At 72.0% G+C, this 20,279-nt stretch overlaps 6 protein-coding genes across 6 annotated transcripts; 2 read left to right on the top strand and 4 right to left on the bottom strand.

The window, feature by feature from the left end:
- Positions 1–4,655: 4,655 nt before the first annotated feature.
- AURANDRAFT_19929 (hypothetical protein) lies at positions 4,656–7,381 on the bottom strand (the record flags this gene model as incomplete). Its single annotated transcript, XM_009034903.1, has 2 exons — positions 4,656–7,206; positions 7,263–7,381. The coding sequence occupies 2 exons, from the start codon at positions 7,379–7,381 to the stop codon at positions 4,656–4,658; spliced, it is 2,670 nt and encodes an 889-aa protein (XP_009033151.1).
- Positions 7,382–7,717: 336 nt separating this feature from the next.
- On the bottom strand, positions 7,718–8,902 carry AURANDRAFT_20714 (hypothetical protein; the record flags this gene model as incomplete). The annotated part of the gene is made up of 1 exon (XM_009034902.1): positions 7,718–8,902. One exon carries the CDS (start codon positions 8,900–8,902, stop codon positions 7,718–7,720), a length of 1,185 nt encoding a protein of 394 aa, XP_009033150.1.
- A 3,330-nt stretch (positions 8,903–12,232) lies between these two features.
- Positions 12,233–13,265, top strand: AURANDRAFT_20235 (hypothetical protein; the record flags this gene model as incomplete). The annotated part of the gene is made up of 2 exons (XM_009035049.1): positions 12,233–12,527; positions 12,592–13,265. Coding segments are annotated over 2 exons (969 nt in total), but the record flags the coding sequence as incomplete, so codon positions are not given.
- Positions 13,266–14,847: 1,582 nt separating this feature from the next.
- On the bottom strand, positions 14,848–15,315 carry AURANDRAFT_13243 (hypothetical protein; the record flags this gene model as incomplete). The annotated part of the gene is made up of 1 exon (XM_009034901.1): positions 14,848–15,315. A coding segment is annotated over one exon (468 nt), but the record flags the coding sequence as incomplete, so codon positions are not given.
- A 582-nt stretch (positions 15,316–15,897) lies between these two features.
- AURANDRAFT_52324 (hypothetical protein) lies at positions 15,898–17,389 on the bottom strand (the record flags this gene model as incomplete). Its single annotated transcript, XM_009034900.1, has 2 exons — positions 15,898–16,923; positions 17,102–17,389. The coding sequence occupies 2 exons, from the start codon at positions 17,332–17,334 to the stop codon at positions 16,107–16,109; spliced, it is 1,050 nt and encodes a 349-aa protein (XP_009033148.1).
- A 368-nt stretch (positions 17,390–17,757) lies between these two features.
- Positions 17,758–19,896, top strand: AURANDRAFT_36185 (hypothetical protein; the record flags this gene model as incomplete). The annotated part of the gene is made up of 1 exon (XM_009035050.1): positions 17,758–19,896. One exon carries the CDS (start codon positions 17,866–17,868, stop codon positions 19,735–19,737), a length of 1,872 nt encoding a protein of 623 aa, XP_009033298.1.
- Positions 19,897–20,279: the final 383 nt, after the last annotated feature.

Raw genomic sequence — 20,279 nt, 5'->3', positions numbered from 1 at the left:
AGGGCCGCGCCGGAGACGTCGCAGAGCGCGTGGTCGAAGCGCACGCCGACCGTCGCGCCGTCCGCGCCGTTCGCGACGCGGAGGCTCATACCGCCGCCGGGCGCGCCGAAGAGGCGGTGCGGCGCCGGCGTGGCGTGATCGCCCTCGACGATGGACACGGCGACGCCCGCGTCGCCCGCGAGCGACGCGCCGTCGCGCCGCGCGGCGGAGCCCGGGAACGCCCGCGCCGCCGCCGTCGCGGCGGCGACGAAGCGCGCCGCGTCGATGCCGTGGTCGGGCAACACGATCAAGAGCTCCACGATCGACGGGTAGCCGCCGGCGAACTGCGCGTCGAGGGCGCCGAGCTGCTCTTTGTGCTCTGGTTGCGTGCTGCGCGCCACGCTGCACTGCGCCGCCGCGTCGTCGCGCGCCGCGCGCTTGCCGGCGGGCGTGTAAATCGCGAGCTCCGACGGCGCGAAGGCGGCCATCGATTATGCTAGCGTGTGATTATCGCATTTTGCCACAGCCCATATGCTCAGCTTCACCATCTATTCAACGTATGTATCAACAAAATCGGATGACGCCGTAGCTTATGGGCAGCCTTCGGAGGTGCGCGGGGGTGGTCTCGCGCAGCGACCGGTGGTGGAGCTCGCCGCGTTGGGTCCGGTGGGCGCTCGGGGAGGAGCGTCCCGCTGCGCGCGTCGATTGGGCGGCGGGGCGCCGCGCGCGAGAGCTTGCAGTGCTTGGCCGTCGGCGCGACGTCGCCCACGGGCCCGGGGGGCTGCCGCGCGCGCTCGCTTCGTTCGGATGCCTTCGGCGTGAGTCTTGGGGGGAGCTGGTGGGGTCGGCGCCCTCGATGGCTTCGGTGTGCGGGCTTCGATGTGCCCGTGTCCATTCGTTTCTCTGCATTCTGCAGCGTCTCTTCGTAGCGTGGCGCTGTGTGCGGCTCCGTCGACGTCGGCGTCTTCGCTCTCTTCGTCGGCGTCTTTGCTCTCTTCGGTCCCGCTGACTACGGGTGTCCTCTTCGGCGGTGCCCTCGGCTAGCCACTTGTGGTCCTGAGGTTGAATCGGCCTAGTCGAGCCGGACGTCCTGCCCGTCGGGTGCGGGTGCCTTCGTTCTCAACCTCCCCCGGTCCACGGAGAGTCCGTTGAGTGTCGTCTGAATGAGGCGACTCAGGATGCTACTGCCTTGCGCCAATCCCGGCGTGCTCTCGGCGTGGCGGTCGGTACCAGGCTTGGCGCGAGTGTACCGCCGCCACACCTCCGATCCGAGTGCGCGCGCGATCTTTGGGTCGGAGGAAGGGGCCGGTGTGGGAACGCCAACCCCCCGGCTACGCCTCCGTCTGAGCCTCCGGGCGGGATCTTCGGGTGCGCACCCCCTTCAATAACTTGGTCAACGTCGCGCTCGACACGGCAACAAACGATGGTGGCTTGCCTAAACGCGATGCATGATCGATGAAGGACACGCCAATCGCCTGCAGTACGTGCAGCGCATCAATTGCTGCGTCGGCGCCGCGGTGGCGCTGCGCGGAGGACGACGAGTTGGAGCTCTGCGAGGCCTGCGGCGCCCAAACCACTGGCTCCTCGCTTTACCTCGACGCCGCGAGCCCGCGCGCGCTGCGACGGCGGGTCTTCGCCGAGGCCTTCGCGCCGTCGGACGCCGCGGCCGTGCACCCGTGGACCATGGTCCGGCGCGCGCTCCGCGCGTACGCGGGCCGCCCGCTCCTCGGCGACTTCGACGGCGGCAAGCTCCGGTGGCGGAGCTACGCGCGCGTCGGCGCCGCGGCGAGCCGGCGCGCGCGGGAGCTCGTCGAGGCCTGCGGCCCCGCCGGCGGCGCCGTCGCGCTCTGCGCGCGCAACGGGCCGGGCTGGCTCGTCGCGGACTGGGCGTGCGCGCTCGCGGGGTTGCCCTCGGTCGCCGTCGACGCGGCGACGCCGCCGCGGGACGCCCTGGCCCGCGCGACGGCGGCGCTCGCCGGCACGGGCCTGGCGCTCCGCGCGGCCGTGGTCGACGGCGACCGGGCGGCCGCCTGGGAGGCCGCGGCGCCCTCCGTCGCGGTCCTCGCGTCGCGGCCGCCAAAGGACGACGACGCCGACGGTCCCCTCTACGGCGACTCCGACGAGCCGCCGCGCGACTCCGACGAGCCGCCGCGCGACTCCGACGAGCCGCCGCGCGCCGGCCTCGTCGCGTGCCTGCTGTCCTTCGGGTCGAGCGGCGACCCGAAGCCCCTCTGGTTCGACGCGGAGGCGTGGGCGGCCTGGGGCGACCGGTGCCCGCCCGCGTCGCGGCGCGGCCGGCGGGCGCTCGCGCGGCGGTCGACGCGCGTGTCCTGCCAGGCGCTCTTCGCGCCGCTGTCGCACGGCCTCGCGCGGCGCGCGGCCTGGAGCGAGCTGGTCCACGGCGGGCGCCTCGGCTTCTGCGACGCGCGGCGGGGCGCGTTCCTGGAGGAGATCCGCGCCGTCGCCCCGACGCAGCTGTCGGCGGCGCCGCGGTTCTACGCGCTCTACGAGGCCGCCTACGACGGCCACGTGGCGCGGGGCCTGACCGACGCGGCGGCGCTCGCGGCGACGCGCGCGCTCGCGGGCCGCCGGCTCCGGCTGGTCGCCGCGGGCGGCGCGCGCGTGCCGCCGGCGCTCCTCGCCTTTTTAGAGCGGTGCTTCGGCGCCGTCGCCCGGGTGTCCAACGGCTACGCCATGGCCGAGGTCCCCGGCGGCATCGCGCGCGACGGGACGCCCGTCGCCGGCGTCGAGGTCCGGATCGACGGCGCCGCGGGCGGCGTCGGCGAGATCCTCGTCAGGACGGCGCGGGGGGCCATCGTCGCCGCCGCGGACCGCTTCGACCGCGGCTGGTTCCGGACCGGCGATCTGGGCCGCTGGGTCGGCGGCAAGCTCGACGTCGTCGACCGGCGCGGCGCCGCGGTTAAGCTCGCGAACGGCGAGTTCTTCGCGCCCTCGGAGACCGAGTGGCTCTTCGCGGCCCGGTGCCCGTCGCTCGACGCCTGCGTGCTCCTCGCGCGGCCCGGCGACGCCGCGCCGCGCGCCGTCGTCCTCGGCGACGTCGCGCCGGAAGTAGCGCTCGCGGAGATGCGCGACGCCGCGGCGGCCGCGGGCCTCCCGTCCTGGTTTGTGCCTTTTTCCTGCGTTGTCGACGCCGGGCCCTGGGACGAGGACATCATCTCGGCGCACGGCAAGCTGCGGCGCCACGTCGTCGCGGCGCGGCACCCGGCCCCGGGCGCGGCCCCGGACGCCGTCGCGCTCGCGCTCGCGTTCTTCGACGCGCGGGACGGCGACGCGCCGGCGCTCCCGGCGGGCGCGGGCTGGTGGGCCGCGCTCGGCGGCGACAGCGTCGCCGCCGCGCGGCTCGCGGGCGCCTGGCGCGGCGGCGGCTTCAGTGTGGCGGACGTCTTCGCGCTCGACGCGCGGGCGCTCCGGGCGAAGGCGCGGGGCGGCGCGGCGGCGACCGCGCCCGCGGCCCGCGACTGGGCCGTCGAAGCCCGCGCGCCGGTCTCGGAGGCCGCGCCCCCGGGACCGCGGAACCGCCACGTCCTGCTCTTGACGACGGCGACGGGCTTCCTCGGGCCCGAGCTCCTCGCGGCGGCCGTCGCGGACGACGCTTGGGAGGCGATCGCGGTGCTCGTGCGCGGCGACGCGTCTCGCGTCCCGCGCGCCGACGACCGCGTGAGGCCCTTCGTCGCGGACCTGTCGGCGCCCGGCCTCGGCCTCGCGCCCGCCGACGCGAAAGCGCTCGAGCGCCTGGCCGTCGGCGTCGTCGTGCACGCGGCCGCGGTCGTCGACCACGCGGCGCCCTACGACGCGCTCGCGCCGACGAACGTCGGCGGCCTCGGCGCGCTCCTGGAGCGCTTCGCCGGCGCGGCCGTCGTCTTCGCGTCGACGCTGAGCGTCGTGCCCCGCGCCGATTTCGCGCGCGGCTGGGCCGGCGCGGGCCTCGTGCCCCCGGCGTGCGCCGCGGACCTCGACAGCGGCTACGGCCGGTCGAAGCTCGTCGCCGAGCACCGCCTCGCGGCCGCGGCGGCCGCGGGCCGCGTCCGCCGCGCGGCGATCTGCCGCCTGGGCCTCCTGGGCCCGCCGACGCGCGACCCGGCGAACCGCGGCGGCGCGCGCGACTGGCTCTCGCTGCTCCTCGCGGCCGTCGACGCGACGCGCGCGGCGCCCCTGGGCCTCGAGGCCAAGGGGGCCGCCGTCGCGGTGCTGCCCGTCGACGTCGCCGCGCGGGCGCTCCTCGCGCGCGCCGCCGAGGACGCCGAGCCCGGCGTCGTCTTCGACCACCTCGACGCGGCGCGCTTCGGCGTGCCGCCCGCGCCGCTGGCGGACCTCGTCGCGGGCCTCGAGCGGCCGGCGTCGCCCGTGGCCCGCGTGCCCTACGCCGAGTGGCGGCGCCGCGTGGCGGACGCGGGCCCGCCCGCGGTGCTCGCGCTCGCCATGCTGCCGCCGCCGACGGCCACCGGCGCGCTCCGGCTCCCGAGCGGCGCGCGGCGAAGGCTCCGCGACATCGCCGCGCGGCGCGGGGACCCCGAGTAAAAATTTCACCGCGCGGCGAGGTCAATCTGAGGAGGGGGTTTAGATAGGCGGACGGGGGATCGCCCCCGTCGGAGCGGAGTGCGTGGGGAGGAAGAAAGTGTGGGGCTTCGCGAAACCCCGGGGGCCGCGCGCGCGCCCTAGTCGGTGGGCTCGGGCGCGTCCGGCGCGGCGGCGTCGGGCATGTCGACGTCGGACTTGTCCGCCTGGGCGTCGGGCATGTCGACGTCGGGCGCGGAGGCGTCGTCCATCTTCGCGTCGCCGTCGTCTTTCGGCGTCGCGTCCGGCGCGGGCGGGGGCTCCTCGGCCTTGGCCTCCTCCTTCTTGGGGATGGGCTTGGGCTTGGCGAGGATGGCCTTGGTGTTGCGCTCGAGGTCGCCGAGCTTCGCGGACACGTCCGCGGGCAGCAGCGCCGGGTCGTCGTGCTGCTCGAGCTTGCCCTGCTTGTCCAGCATGTCCATGAGCCAGTCGCCGGCCTTGGTCGCGGCGTCGCGGACCGTCGCGCGCTCCGAGTCGTCGACGTGCGCGAAGCACTCGTCGGACGAGTTGGCGAAGGTCTTGAGGTCCTCGATCTTGGTCTGGAGCGCGCTCACGGCCGCGGGCCGGTCCTCGTGGGCCTTGAAGCGCGCCTGGATGGGCGACCCGAGCGCGTGGAGGTCCTTGAGGCGCGCGGCGTACTGCGACTTGGTCGCGTCGTAGCCGTCGCCCTCGTAGAGCCACTCCTCCGCGCCGCCGATGGCGGCCTCGAAGGCGGCCTTGGCGTCGTCGGCGACGAAGGGCCGCAGGTCGCCGATGACGTCGTCGCGCATCTTGTAGATGTAGGCCTCGAGCTCGTTGCGCATGTCGTTCGTCTCCTGGATGACGCGGTCTTGGTTCGCCATCTGCGCCTCGAGCTCGAGCGCGGCGTCGAGCTGCGCCTTGGACATTTTGGGCAGCGTCGCCGCGACCTCGAGGGGCGTCTTCTTGTACTTGCGCTTCTTCTTCGTCGGCGCGGCGTCGGCCTTGGCGTCGCCCGCGGGCGCGGCGTCGGCCTTGGCGGGCGACTCGGCCTTGGCCTCGCCGTCCTTGGACTCCGCGGGCGCGTCGTCCTTCTTCTCCTCGGACTTGGCCTCGCCGTCGGCCTTGGCGTCGTCCTTCTTCTCGTCGTCCTTCTTCGCGGGCTCGTCGTCGGGCACCTCGACCACCAACTGCGCGCTCGAGATGGCGACGGTGCCGTGGACGCTGTGCGCGACGTTCACGCGGACGCGCGACGGCGCGTCGGCGGAGGCCGGGGGCACGCCCTTGACCGTGAACTCGCCGATCAAGGCCTCGCACTGCGCCGGCAGGAGGGCCGCGTCCTTGGCGTCGTAACTCGCCGTGATCTTGAAGTCGTCGCCGCGGCGGAACGTGAGCCGCTTCGTCGACGGCGTCTCGCCGTTGCGCGGGAAGAGCACGACGTCGGACGTGCCCGCCGTCGCGCCGTCGTCGGCGCCGTCGTCGTCGCCGCCGTCGGCCGACGTGTCCATGGGCGCGGCGGCCGCGGCCGCGCCCTGGTCCCACGAGAGCGACACGCCGAACGGCGTCGCCTCGTAGATCTGGTACTCCTTGACCTTGAAGCGCGGCGACAGCATGGCCGCCTGCATGGCGCAGCCCTTGGACACGCACTCGTCGGCGTTGAGCGTCGTCTTCAGGCCGTAGTTCGTCGCGGACGCGTCTAAACCGAGGCGCGCCGCGAGGACCTTCTTGACGGACGCGACGCGCGACCCGCCGCCGCAGATCTCCGTCGCCGCCAGGTCCTTGGGGTCCGTGCCCGACGCCTCGAGCGCGCGGTCCACGGGCGCCACGAGGCGGTCGAGCAGGGGCTGGATGAGCTCCTCGAACTTGTCGAGCGTGAGCTTGATCGAGAAGTCGAGGTCGTTCATGAGGCACTCGCAGTAGATGTTCGCCTCGCCGACGCCGTGGGGGCTCAGCGTCTTCTTCGCCTTCTCCGCCGTGTCCAGCAGCTTCATGCGCGCCTTGGGGTTCTCCATGGGGTCGCACTTGTGCTTGGCCTTGAACTCGCCGGCGATCCACGCGGCGATGACCTCGTCGAAGTCGCGGCCGCCGAGCGTGCGGTCCCAGGCCGTGGCCTTCACCACCAGCTTGCCGATGACGTAGTCGACGATGGACACCTGGTAGGAGCTGTAGCCCATGTCGACGAAGAGCACGCGCTGCGTGACCTTCTCGTCGAAGGCCTTCTTCGCGGACCGCCAGATGCCGTACTCGAGGGCCGTCGCCGTCGTGTCGTGCATGAGGCGCAGGCAGCGCAGGCCCGCGACGTCGCAGGCGTCGAGCATGGCCAGGCGCTGCGAGTTCGTGAACCACGCGGGCACGGAGACGACGACCTCGGCGATCGACGCGCCCTTGTTGCTGTCCGCGCAGATCTGCGACATCTTGAAGAGCATCATGGCCGCGCACTGGGGGATGCTCAACGCCTTGGGCTCGCCGTCGTACATGACCTCGACGCCGACGAGGCCGTCGACCTCGACGAACTTGACGCCGGGCACGCGCGCGATCTCCGCCGCGACCTCGGGCTCGGACATCTTGCGCCCCATGAAGCGCTTCATGCACGAGATCGTGTTCTTGTAGTTGGACCGCGCGATGGACGACGCCGCCTCGCCTGCGAGGAGGGCGCGTCGGCGGGGCGCCGGGCGGCGCGCGCGCGCGAGGGGTCTTCCGGAGCGGCCGGGCGCGGGCGCGCGCCGAGGAACCGCTGCTTCCCCTGGAACGACACGAGGTTCGCGTTGAGGCGCTTCGAGTTCTCGTTGAGGAGCACGGTCACGCCGCCGCGCTCCGCCTGCGCCATCACGGCGTTCAGGCACCCGAAGTCGAGGCCGACGACCGCCATGGTCGAGAAACGCGTGTGCCTACGGTTCGTTGCGGCGTCGGCGCGCGTTCGGTTGCTGCGAGCCGTCCAAAAAGCGCGCGCGCGCGCCCCGAGGCCTCTTTGCCCGCGGCGCTGGAGCGCACTACGCGACGGCCTTTTACGAAGTCCAGCGAGCAGCTCGCGACACGTCGCCGGCGCGCTCCCCGCTTCCATGGCCTTCGAAGCGAAAACGTCGCCGGCGGCAGGGCCGGCGGCGGCGCGCACTTCGGCGCGCGTCGCCGTGCCCGCCCCCGCGACCCCCGAAACCGAGCGCGAGCTTCCGGGGTCTTAGCGTGATCGGGGGAGAGGGCTGGCGTCCTAGCCGTGGTAGCCCTTGGCGATGATGAAGTGGCCGCCCTCGCGGTAGCGGTGGAGGTAGGAGAAGGCGATCTTCTCGATGGGCGTCGGCGCGATGCCGAAGTCGGCGAAGGTGAGGTTCGGCGTGCCTGGTGGCACGACGACGTCGACGGTCTCGAGGGCGACCTCGTCGCGGGTCCACATGGGCGACGGCGCCAGGTTCATGAAGCCCGCGGCGAAATCCGCCAGCTGCGCGGGCACGGGCACGAGCGTCGCCTTCTGCTTCGTGACGTCGAAGGTGAACTCGGCGAGCTCGCGGCGCGTGTACTCCGCCGGCCCGCCGAGCTCCACGACCTGCCCCGCGTACTTGGTCGGGTCGAGCGTGATCTGGTTGATGACTTTCGCGACGTCGACCGCGTAGACGGGCTGGAGCACGGACGCGCCGTCGTCCACGAGGGGCACGAGGGCCCCGGGCATGCCCGCGATGCCCGCGAACCAGTTGAGGAGCCGGTCCTCCCAGCCGAAGAGCGTGCAGGGCCGGACGATCGTCGCCTCGGGGAACTCCTCGAGCACGGCCGCCTCGCCCGCGGCCTTCGTGCGCGCCCACTCGGACGGGCTCTTGGCGTCGGCGGCCATGGCGCTCACGTGCACGAAGCCCGCGGCGCCCGCGGCCTTGGCCTGCCGGGCGATCGCCCGCGCCGCGTCGACGTTGACCTCCTCGTACGAATAGTTGACGTTGCTGTACGCGCCGTCCGCGCGCTTCGTCGGCACGACGTTCCGCGTCTCGTAGTACTTGCCCACCATGTTCACGACGACGTTCGCCCGCCCGATGACCTCGGCGATGGACGCCTCGTCGCGCGCCGAGTAGAACGGCGCGTGGAACTGGCCGTGGTCGAAGCTCACCTTGAGGTGGCGCGCCTCGAGCTCGCAGCCCCGGTTCCCGACGCGCACGCGCGTCCCGATCTTGCCCATCTCGCTGCAGACGTAGCGCCCGAGGAACCCGATGCCCCCGAAGAGCGCGCAGCGCACGCCGGACACGCTGTGGCGGCCGCCGAGGCCGTACTCGCCCACGCGGTGCTGCGCGGGGCTCACGACGGCCCGCGCCGGCTGGGAGCTGAAGAAGGACGCGGCCGGCGCCTGGGCGGCCAGGGACCGGCGCAGCCCGGGCGCCGCGGCGGCCGAAATGGCCAGAGACTTGGCGGCCATCGTGCCAAAACAAGCCACGGCTGATCGCGATGGTCCGGTGGCGCATCATTCGGCCGCGCGCCGCTGCGCGCCGCGCGACGCGTCGCCCAAGTTCGCCCGCGCGACCATCCAGAGAGAGAGAGAGAGAGAACACGCCCCACCCTTACTCGTCGTCGTCCTCCTCGTCGTCGTCGTCGTCGTCGTCGTCCAAGGCGCCGTCCGTCTCCGCGAGCTCCGCGTCGGATACGAGCGGCCGGAAGAGCTCGGCCTTGTAGAAGTCCTCGTCGAGCGCGAGCATCATCTGCTGGGGCGCGTTGAGGAGGACGTTGAAGAAGCCGTCGGCGTGCGCCGGCCCGCGGGGGAGGAGGTACCACGCGGCCTTGAGCAGGAACCGCGCGGGCCGCGTCTGCGCGAGGAAGACGAACGGCGCGAGCGACAGGAGGAACGCCTTGCGCCCCTTGTCCTGGACGCCGACGTTCGCCGCGAGGACGAGCCCCCCCGTGACCTTCAGGCTCTCCCGCCAGTTCATGTCGAGGCCGAGCGCGAGCTTGTCGCTGAACGACGTCGCGTCCGCGTCGAGGAAGAAGGCCTTGCGCGGGTCCGCGGCGCGGCGGCCCCGGCCGTCGGCGACGACGCCCGACGTGACCTTGGCCGCGTGCGCCGCCAGGCCGTCCTTGACCGTCGCCAGCAGCGTCGCCTCGTAGCGGCGGATCTCGCCCGCGACGGACGCGCCCCGCGGCGCGGCCTCGTCGTCGTCCTCCTCCTCCTCCTCGTCCTCCTCGTCGTCGTCGTCGTCGAGGCGCGCCCGCGCGGCGCCGACGACGTCGTCGGCGAGGAGCCGCCGCGCGTGCTCGAGCGCGACCACCTCGGCCGCGTACGCCTTCAGCCGGTCCTCGAGGTCGTCCGGCGGCCGCGACCGGCCCGCGGCGACGGGCGGCACGACGTCGAGGACGAGCGGGATGCGCTCGCCCGCGTCGCCGCCCTCCTCCGCGAGGCCGCTCGCGGGGTCGTCGTCGCGCAGCAGCCGCGAGCCGAGGAAGAGCCGCTGCAGCGACGCGGGCGGCTGCCCGGGAAACCGGACGGCGACGAGCTTCTTCACGTCGCCGATGGTCCACCCGATGCCGTCGTCGAGGCTCAGGTCCACCTTCTTGTCCAGGAACCGCGAGCCGACGGACGTCGACACGCGGAGCTCCATGCCCGCCGCGCCGGCGGCGGCGAGCGCCGCGACGAGAAGCCGCATGGTTGTTTTTTGGGTGCGGCGCGCGGCAGCGATGAGCGGCAAATCGCCGACGACGAGCCGCGAGGCGCGACGACGAGCCGCGAGGCGCGACGGCGGCGACGGTGGCCGGCGGCGGCGCGACGCGGTCGCGGTCGAGCACAAGATCAAGCTCGAGCGCTCGCCGCGGCCTTCAACTCGCGATAGTGAAGATGTAGTGAAGTTCGTAACATCACCACGCTGCCCATTCTGAAACTCACATCGGCGCAATGCTTCAGCCAATCGTCGCTCTCGCCCTCGTGGCCGCCCCGGCCCTGGCCCAGTACCCCGGCCACGGCGTCGCGAAGACGACCTACGCCTGCTACGAGCCCTTCAAGGCGGCGTCGTGGCTGCTCAAGTACCTGCCCGTGACGTCGACGGAGGACTCCTGCGCCGCGGGCACGTGCGCCTCGGGCATCTACCAGGGCCGCGTGCAGCTCGTGGTCACGGGCTACCTGCGCGAGCGCAAGTGCGACCTGCTGAGTGCCCTCGGCGGCGCCGCGTCGGCGAACTCGAACCAGGCCGCGGTCACCGCGCCCGGCGCGGCCGCGGCCGCGGCCGGCGACGGGCCCGACTGCGGCTACGCGGAGGCGTCGGGCTTCGCCAACGGCACGGCCCTCTACAGCGTCTACGCCCACGACGCGGACACGTGCTGCAAGGCCTGCGCGGCGACGGACGGCTGCGCGGGCGCGAACTGGCGCTACGCGGCCGCCGAATCGCGCGTGGGCCTGCCGAACGCGGGCGAGGGCTTCGGCATCCACCTCGTCAACGTCTGGGACTCGCCGACGACGGGCGGCCTCGAGGTCGCCGAGCTCGAGACGACGTTCGCCGCGGCGATCGGCGACCTGGCGACGTATTCGCCGCTGCTCGACTACGGCGTCGCGTTCTACGCGGTAGACCTCGACGCCTACGCCGACGCCTTCGCGAAGGACGGCGTGCCGACGCTCAAGGCGTCCTGGACGACGGCGGGCGGCGACACCTACTACTCGCTCTTCGTCGCCGTGCCCCACTCCGTGCTGGTCGTCGAGCTCATCTCCGACGAGCTGACGGGCGGCGACGACGGCGCGACGCTCGAGACGCGCATGTCGGACCGCAACGCCGCGCGCCTCAAGACCGAGGCCAAGGCGACGCCGAACAACCTGCTCTACGAGGTCAACGTCAACCGCGCGACGACGAACCTCACCGCGGTCACGGCGTTCTACGAGGACGCGCTCAACTGCACGGTCACCCTGGACGCGACGGCGCACGGCGCCCACCGCCGCTGCTTCATGTGGGGGCCGGACCCGACGGGCGACGACTGGGCGCTCAGCGACGTCTGCTTCGTCGAGCGCGCCGCGGACGCGGACGCCGCGTTCTCCGTCCGAGACTTCGAGGACAACTTCTGGGCCGTCCACGAGGCGAACATCGACGGCCCGAACCACGGCGACAAGTACAACGACTTCCACTACGCCATGGACGGCGACGGCCTCCAGCCCGCGAAGGTCTCCGGCGACTACCTCGTCGACTACTTCACCAAGCACACGCCGACGCTCACGGACCGCTACTGGTACTTCCTCTGCGTCCAGCACTACATCATCGACCCCACGGGCTGGTCCATCCAGGTCGACCTCGACTTCTCCGACGGCGACTACCCGGGCTGCACGGGGCCGCCGCCGTCCCGGCTCTAGGGAGACGCCGCGCGCTTCCTCGCGGCGTTCTTCTTTAACATGTGAGTCGCGGGTCGCTTTTTCGGAGCCCTCCTTTCGGCGCGGCAGCAAGCAGGGGATCATGGGGCCGGTTCCCACTGCAACTTTGCTTCAGCGTTTTGCTTGCCTCTCAGCACAAACTTCGCCACAAACTTCGCTGATCGCGCAGAGATCGCGTGTGCGTGTCCGGTCGGTGCTCGCTGCCCCAGTTCCGCCTCTTCGCAATCTCAACCATGGCCGGTGCCCCCGATTCCGTCGCGCTCCTCCTCTTCTTCGTCTTCTGGCGCGCACCCGCGCCGTAGGAGACGCTCCAAAGACCGCGCGAGAGGTCGCCGGAGAGAGCGCTGGCGCGCGCGTCTACCAAGTCGGGGCCCGCCTTTTCTGGCCGCGCGACACACGCAAACCCCCAGGTATGCGGGCAACACGAAGTACAACGAGTACAACAAGGGCGCGCTCGACGCCGTCGGCGGCAAGACGGCGGGCATGACCATGACCGTGTCGACGATGCAGCTCGGCGTCTGCGCCGCCTACGCGATCGTGCTCTGGGTGCTGAGCTTCAACCCCATCAAGCTCTGCGGCCTCCAGACGCCGGACCGCCAGAAGCTGCCCGGCACGAAGTTCACGGACATCCTCAAGACCATCCCCGTGGGCTTCTGCGCGGCGGCCGCGCACAGCGCGTCCGTCTTCGCGCTCGGCGGCGACCGGCGTCCCATTTTCGAGAGCCTTTGACCGGGAAGACGACGAGCCATCATCACCGTCGCGCGTCGTAGGCGGCGACCCGCTCTTCGGCCAGATCGTCAAGGCCGGCGAGCCCGTGCTCAGCGCCATCGTCAACACCATCTTCTACGGCAAGCCCCCGAGCCTGCCCAAGTGGTGCTGCCTGCCCATCATCGTCGGCGGCGTCGCGTTCGCGTCGATGAAGAAGGTCGAGGGCGCCTACACGCTCAAGTTCGACATGACCGCGCTCCAGTTCGGCCTGCTGGCCAACGCGTTCGCGGCCTTCAAGGGCTCCGAGAACAAGAAGCTCATGACGGACAAGGACATCAAGGCGCGCTACGGCGGCGTCGGCAACCAGTACGCGGTCACGGAGATCCTCGCGTTCCTCATCTCGCTCCCGGTCATGTTCTACACCGAGGGCGACATGTGGCCCAAGTTCCTCGAGCTGCTCAAGACGTCCAAGGAGCTCCAGTTCAACCTCGCCATGTCGGGCCTCGCCTTCTACCTCTACAACGAGCTCGCGACGATGACGATCAAGACGACGGGCGCGGTCACCGCGTCCGTCGCCAACACGGCGAAGCGCGTCATCGTGCTCATCTACATGGCCGCCATCACGGGCAAGGCCCTCACGGACGAGCAGAAGATCGGCGCGGGCGTCGCCATCGGCGGCGTCCTCATCTACTCCGTCATCGACGACCTCCTCGCGCCGAAGAAGAAGGCGGCCTAGGCGCGGGCCTCGACCGCGGACGCTTTGGAGCGCGCGCGCCCCTTTCCCCCGGCGCGCGTTTGGCCCCGCCGTCTTATTATCGCAGATTCCGATACTCGGCCTCGAGCGCGGCGAAGTCCGCCTTCTCGTCCCCGGCGCGCGCGATGAGGTCGTCGTAGTGGGCGATGAGCGCCCGGTCCTCCGTGGCCATCATGTCCTCGCGGTAGGGCAGCTTCGACGGGTCGACGTAGGCCTCGGCGAAGGCCGCGGCCTCGGCGTCGCTCATGGCCGGCGCGTCCGCGGGCACGTCGCCCGACGCGATGGCCCGCCGCACGTGCTCCGACACGTCCGGCAGCCCGTGGCGCGCGCGGACGGCCGCGAGCAGCTTTTCGAGGTCCTCCTCGTGCTCGAGCTCCGGCGGCGCGCGCAGCGCGACGGCGTCGTCGTCCGGGAGGTCGTGCCGCTCGCGGACGCGCTTGAGGATCTGGTCCACGACGACGTCGTCGTCGTCGCCGAGCTCGCCCGTGCGGAAGATGGCGTCGAGCCGCCGCGTCAGGTCCGCCTGGTCCGCGTCCGGGTCCGGCGGCGGCGGCGGCAGCGCGAGGTCGTCGCCGGGGACGCCGTGCTTCGCCCGCACGTCCCGGAGGACCGCGCCGACGTCCGCGAGATCGTCGTCGGCGACGCCGTGGCGCGCGCAGACCTGCGCCAGGAGCTCGTCGAGCGCCTCCGGCTCGTCGTCGTCCCGCGCCCGCCGCCGGCTCCGCGCCTGCTCCTCCTCGTCCTGCGCGAGCACCTCCGCGGACACCTCCGCCAGCACCGCGTCGACGGACCGGAGCGCCTCCTCGAGCGTTTTGTACTCGGGCTCGTCGTCGCCGTCGCCCCACTTCAGCGGCGGCTCGAGGAGCGTCGCGTCGACCTTTTCCCGCTCCTCGCCGTCGTCGACGGGCGGGTAGATCGTCTTCGCGGACCGGGACTCGATGAGCACCTGGAGCAGGCGGGCGGCCTGGTCGTTGCCGCCCGTCGGGAGCGGCTCCAGCGTGTCCACGAGCGCCTCGAGCTCCTCGGTCATGCCCGCGACGAGCGCCGCCTCCGACGCCTCGAGCGCCGCCTCGAGCGCGTGGCGCCGCCGCGTCATGTTCGCGAGGAAGCGCATGAAGTCGATGCGCGCCTCGAGGGGCGACGCCGCCGCCGTCTCCAGGTCGTCGTCGCCGCTGTCGTCGTCGCGCTCGGCCTGCGACTCGCGCGTTTTCACGCGCGTCCGCCGCCGCTCGGGCGCGACGCGGCGCCCGTAGGCCGCGACGATGTCGTAGACGACCATGAAGTCCCTGGGCACCTCGGGCTCGTGCTTCTGGTCCACGAAGTCGACGTGGACGACGTGGGCCGCGTGGACGTACTCCGTGGCGATGTTGAGGTCGCCGCCGCCCGCCGTGCGGCACGGCATGCGGCACAGGCCCGCGGGCCGCCGCGTCCCCGGGTCCGCCGCCTCCTCCTCGTCGGAGATGACGTCGTCCTCGTCCGACGAGTCGTTGACGAGGTGCAGGTCGTAGACGTCGTCGAAGGCGAACGCGCCCGGGGGCCGCGCCGCGTCGGGCTCCGCGCGGAGCTTCCCGTCGTCCCAGGTGCCGTCCGTGCGCTGTCCCGACGCGGCGTCGTAGTAGGACCCGTGGCCGTCGGGCGCGTTGTCGTCGAACTGGCCCTCGTAGCGGTCGCCGTTCGCGTGGAAGTACGTGCCCGCGCCGCACATCTTGTCGTCGCGGAACGAGCCCTCGAAGTGGCCCGTGGACTCGCCGCCCTCGTCGAGGAAGTCGAGGCGCCCGTAGCCGTGCTTGTAGCCCCGGCGCCAGCGGCCCTCGTAGACGCATTTGCCCTGCGCGTACGCGCGGCCGAAGCCGTGGCGCTTGTTCACGCGGTGCGCGCCGTCGTACTCGAGCGCGCCCGTCTCCCCGAAGCTCCGGCCGCCGCCGTGGCGCACGCCGTGGACCCACTTGCCGCTGTAGGCCAACGTGTCCGTGCCCGCGTGGTAGAGCGCGCCCGCGCCGTGGTAGCGGCCGTGGTGCCACGCGCCGTCGTACAATAGGAACTCGCGCTCCTCGTAGCCCGCGCGCTTGCGGTAGAGTTTGCCCGCGCCGTGGGGCTCGCCGGATTCGTCCTCGTCCCCCGCGTAGCGCTCGCGCACGTCGTACTCGAGGCCCGCGAACTCCTTGAAGGCGTCGCGCGCGTCGCCGTTCGCGACGTCGCGCGCCGCGCGGCCCCGGTAGTCGCGCGCGCCGGGGTCCGCGCCGTGGACGTCGACGAGGGCCCTGACGAGGGCCTTGTGGCCCGACTCGGCGGCGACGTGGAGCGCGTAGGTGTGGCCGTCCTTGCGCGAGCCCGTGAACGTGTAGCAGCGCCGGTTCGCCGCGAGGGGCACGGCGCCGTGGACGTCGTGGCCCTCGAAGGCGCCGAGCTCCGCCGTCGCGAGCTCGGGCTCGATCTCGAGCAGCGCGCGCACCGTGTCGCCGACGCCCGCGCGGCAGGCCCAGAACAGCGCCTCGCGCGCGTCGCCGTCGTCGCCGTCGGCCGCCGCCATCGTGCACAGGTCTTCGAAGTTTCGGTCGGGGCTGCCCCCGGCGCGATCTCGATTCGAAATGAGCCCCCACACCCGTCCGCGTGTGCGCGGTCAGTCGTCCGTTAGGGCGGCGTCGCGCGCGTCGGTATTGGTTGCCGGAAAGGCGCCTCGCGCCGCGGAGCACGCGGCGGTCGGCGCCGTCCGGGATCGCGAGGATCGAGGTTTGTTTTTGTCGGGCGCCCCCGCGTGGGCGGAGGCGAGAGGCGCGAGCGAAGCACGGAGAGGACACAGGGACACGACGACGGACGACACGCCTACTCGTCGTTGGGCATGTTGACGACGCCGTTCTGGACCTGGTGCCCCCCGTTCATCGTGCCGCCGTTGTCCTGGTTGTACTTGGACGCGGCGGCGTCCTGGTGCTGCTTGCCCCGGTACGCGTGCTCGCCGAGGCCGTAGATGGCGCCGCGGTACTTCTCCTCGACCTTCTCCGGCGAGGAGAAGGCGAGCTCCGCGAGGCGGAAGAAGGTCGCGTTCGTGAGCATGGAGTCGGAGCCCGCCTGGTGCATGGGGCCGATGCGCTCGACCTTTAGATCCTCGGCGACGCGCTGGAGGCCGCCGTGGAGGCCGTCGACGTGCGTCATGAGGAGCTTGACGTCGTAGAGCGTCGGGAAGTAGAGGGCCAGCAGCTCGAAGAAGCCCTGCTCGTCCGCGGGCAGCGTCTGGCAGGTCAGGATCTTGATCAGGTACCCGAAGTCGTAGCCGCTGTGGAACGAGACCCACTTGACGTCGTCGCAGAGCACGAGGCCGCTCATCATGACGAGCTCGCCGAAGCGCGCGACGTCGATGCCCTCCGTCGCGTGCCGGTGGAAGTCGATGCCGCTCTCCTTGAGGAGCTGGATGCTGTCCTCCGCGTACATGTCCTCGGCGAGGTCGAAGCGGAAGTTGAACTGGAAGCAGTAGCAGCCCTCCTCGGGCGTCTTCCCCTCGCCGTCGCAGAAGCTGATGCCGAGCTGGATGATCTTGAGCAGGTCCACGTTGCACTGCAGCGTCTGGTACTGGTAGCCCGTGCTGTACGCGTCGCCGATCGGCTTGGCGACGACGCCGGGGAACTCCGTGTCCATCGCGACGTACCTGGGGGGCGGGCGCGGCGTGGGGGGGGCGCGACGGGGTCCCGGGCGATCGGGAGGGCGCGCGCGAGCGTCCCGGAGGGCGGGGCGCGCCGCCGCGGGCGGCGGGGGCCGCCGCCGCGCGCGCGGCGGATATGCGCTGCGGCGGCGGAAGCGCGGCTCGCGGACGCGGCGGAACGCACGGGTAGGACTCGACGAGCTCGCGGATCACGGCCATCTCCGCGTCTAGCGTGGACGCCCAGACGTCCTTAATCTCGACCATCTTCCCGTCCTTGTCGGGGAAAAACCCGCTGTCGACCGGCTTGTCGGCCGGCTTGTCATGCTTCACGCCATTTTTCTCGACGCCGTTGTCAGAAGAACCGGCCCGGGCCTCACCCGGGGGTTCCCTGTCCGTCTCCAAACCACTCTCGCTCATTCAACGTCGTCCGGGGCTCTCATGAAGGGCTGGAGTCGACGCCCATGCGCGCGGCGTCTCGGCCGTCTCGCGAGGACCAATCCTTTGTCCGACGGACAAAAGATTACACCGGGGCCCCGATCGGCCGTCGTCGGCGGCGCCTGACATGTCGCCTCTCGGCGTCTGGCCTGGGCACCGACGGCGCGCCGGCGCACACATCCGCAGCCGCGCCGCGCCGACGTCCAAGCCCGAAGCATCGTCCGTCCCCGTACCTCAGAACACAGCGCGGCCAAGCGCGCCGCCGAGGGCGATTCCTCGGGGGAGGCCGTCGCGCGGCGGCGACCCGTGGCGCGCCCGCGCGGAGGCGCTGGACGACGCTGGACCCGCGCAATCGAGCGTCCCGCCTCAAATCCCGTCGACGTCTATCGGCAAAAGCCCATGTTTCCCGGCGACGTATCTACGTATCTCAATCTACCGGGCGCTCCACAAAGCACTCCCGTCCAACAACGCGAGGCTGGGCTGCTCAGCGGCCACTGCCTGTTGAGGGACGCCATGGAGGTGGCGGTGGCGCGCGCCTGCGGGCGTGAGCCCCGGCCGTGCCGGGGCCGACGACGACAGCGGGTGTTCCGCTCCCGGGGCCTCCTCTGCGTGATGGGCGGATTTCTCGCCGTGGCCCTCGCTATCGACCTTTCAACGCTCGCGCGCGGCCCGAGGATAGGGCCCGGGAGGAGTCTGCGGGCGGCGGCGGGGAGCGACGGCGGCGACGCGCGCGCGCGCGACCCCCCGGCCGGCGCCGGGGCCGCCCGGGCGCCCCCGGCCCCCGGCGGCGCCGACCTCCGGGACGGCGAACCCGGGCCCGACCGCCCGAGGCTCGGGGAGCGGTCGCCCCGGTCCCTGAGCCACGCCAAGAACGCGCAGCAGCAGAAGGAGAAGAACCCGTTCTGGGTCGGCGACGCCTTCATCCACAAGAAGGGCAAGGGCAACCAGCACGGCAACTCGCCGCTCGTCGTCTTCCACGTGCTCGGCGTCTGCTACATGTTCCTCGCGCTCATGATCGTCTGCGACAACTTCTTCGGCCCGGCGCTGGACTGCATGGTCGAGAAGTGGGAGATCGACGACGACGTCGCGGGCGCGACGTTCATGGCCGCGGGCGGGTCCGCGCCGGAGCTCGCGACGTCGTTCATGGGACAGTTCGTGTCGCGGTCCGACATCGGCTTCGGCACCATCGTCGGGTCGGCGGTCTTCAACGTGCTCTTCGTCATCGGCATGTGCGCCCTCGTCGTGCCCGGCGGCGCGCTGCCGCTCACGTGGTGGCCCCTCTTCCGCGACTGCTCCTACTACATCATGGGCCTGCTCGTGCTCGCGGCCTGCGTGTCCGACGAGTCCATGGTCTGGTACGAGGCTCTCATCCTCTTCCTCCTCTACCTCTGCTACGTGACCATCATGGCCTACAACGAGCCCCTCGAGATCTTCACGACGCGCCAGTTCGGCATGGAGAAGAACGCGAAGGTCCGGCCCGGCGGCGAGGACCGGCCGTCGATCGCGCGCGCGGCCGCGGAGGCCAAGAAGGCCGCGTCCGACGGCGGCGCGACGACCGTCGAGGTCGCGGCGTCGGGCGGCGGCGCGCCGAGCGACGCCGAGGGCGTCGAGGCCGCCGAGTCGCCCGGGCCCGACGCGGGCGCGGGCGTCGGCGTCTACTCGAAGCAGATCTACGACAGCGTGCCCCCCGACGGGCCCGGCGCCGCGGACAAGGCGGCCAACGGCGGCGAGGAGGCCAAGGGCGGCGAGGAGGAGGACGAGGACGAGTGGGAGGACCCCTGGGCCTGGCCCGACGACGCGCCGGACCGGATCCTCTTCATCGTCGCGGCGCCGCTCAAGGTCTGCCTCTACGGCACGCTCCCGGACTGCGCGCACCCCGACAAGAAGAAGTGGTTCCTCGGCACCTTCGCCGGGTCCCTCATGTGGCTCGTCGTCTTCGCGTACATGATGGTCGTCTGGACGACGATCATCGGCTCGGTCGTCGGCATCGGCGACTACATCATGGGCCTCACGGTGCTCGCCGCGGGCACGTCGATCCCCGACGCGCTGAGCTCCATGTACATGGCGCGCGAGGGCCGCGGCGACATGGCCATCTCGTCGTCCATCGGCTCCAACGTCTTCGACATCCTCGTCGGCCTCCCCGTGCCGACGCTGACGAAGTACCTCGTCGTCGCGATCATCGGCAACCCGCTGAAGAACGCGAGCTGGGACTTCTCGACGACGGGCATCGCCTTCGACACGATCATGCTCCTCAGCATGGTCGCGCTCGTCGTGCTGAGCGTCATGAGGAACAACTGGACGCTGGACCTGAAGCTCGGGCTGGTCATGTTCTCCCTCTACTTCCTCTTCCTCGCCGTGTCCATCACGTTCAAGTCCATCTCTTGAACGGGGCGCGCCCCCGCCCCCAAAAGCCCCTCGCCCCCTCGCATCGACACTCTCACGACCGCGCCCGATCCGCGCGGCGGTCCCCGCTACGACGAAACGAAAAAACGAACCCGCTCCCGGAGCCGCGGCGGCGGAGCGCGACCCCCCGGCCCGAGGCGCCGCGCGCCGCACCAAGACCCAAGGCCACCCGCGCACCCGCGACGCGCCCCGCGCCCACAAAGCCGAGGGCGACGCGCGCTCCGCGCCGCACGACCGGCTCCGCGAACGGCGAAAAAATCCAGAAACAACAGAAAACGCGGCCGCGCCCCGCGCCGGCCGACAGCCACACGAAACACCAGAAAAAACACCACCCCCGATCATTGCTCCCCCACACTCCTCCCGAAAGCGACACCGTGCCTCTCCACCCGCACTTCGCCGGCCGCGGCCCGGACGCCGGCGCGCGCGCGCTGACGAAGTGCCCTGATGTATACGACCAGTCGCCTCGCACGTCTCGTGGGCGGGGGAAGTTGGTCGGCCGCGCGGCGCCTCTGTCCGGCGGCGGC

This window comes from Aureococcus anophagefferens, assembly GCF_000186865.1.
Source record: "Aureococcus anophagefferens unplaced genomic scaffold AURANscaffold_2, whole genome shotgun sequence".
In the NCBI taxonomy this organism is placed as follows: Eukaryota; class Pelagophyceae; order Pelagomonadales; family Pelagomonadaceae; genus Aureococcus; species Aureococcus anophagefferens.
This window is presented reverse-complemented; position numbering and strand designations above follow the sequence as displayed.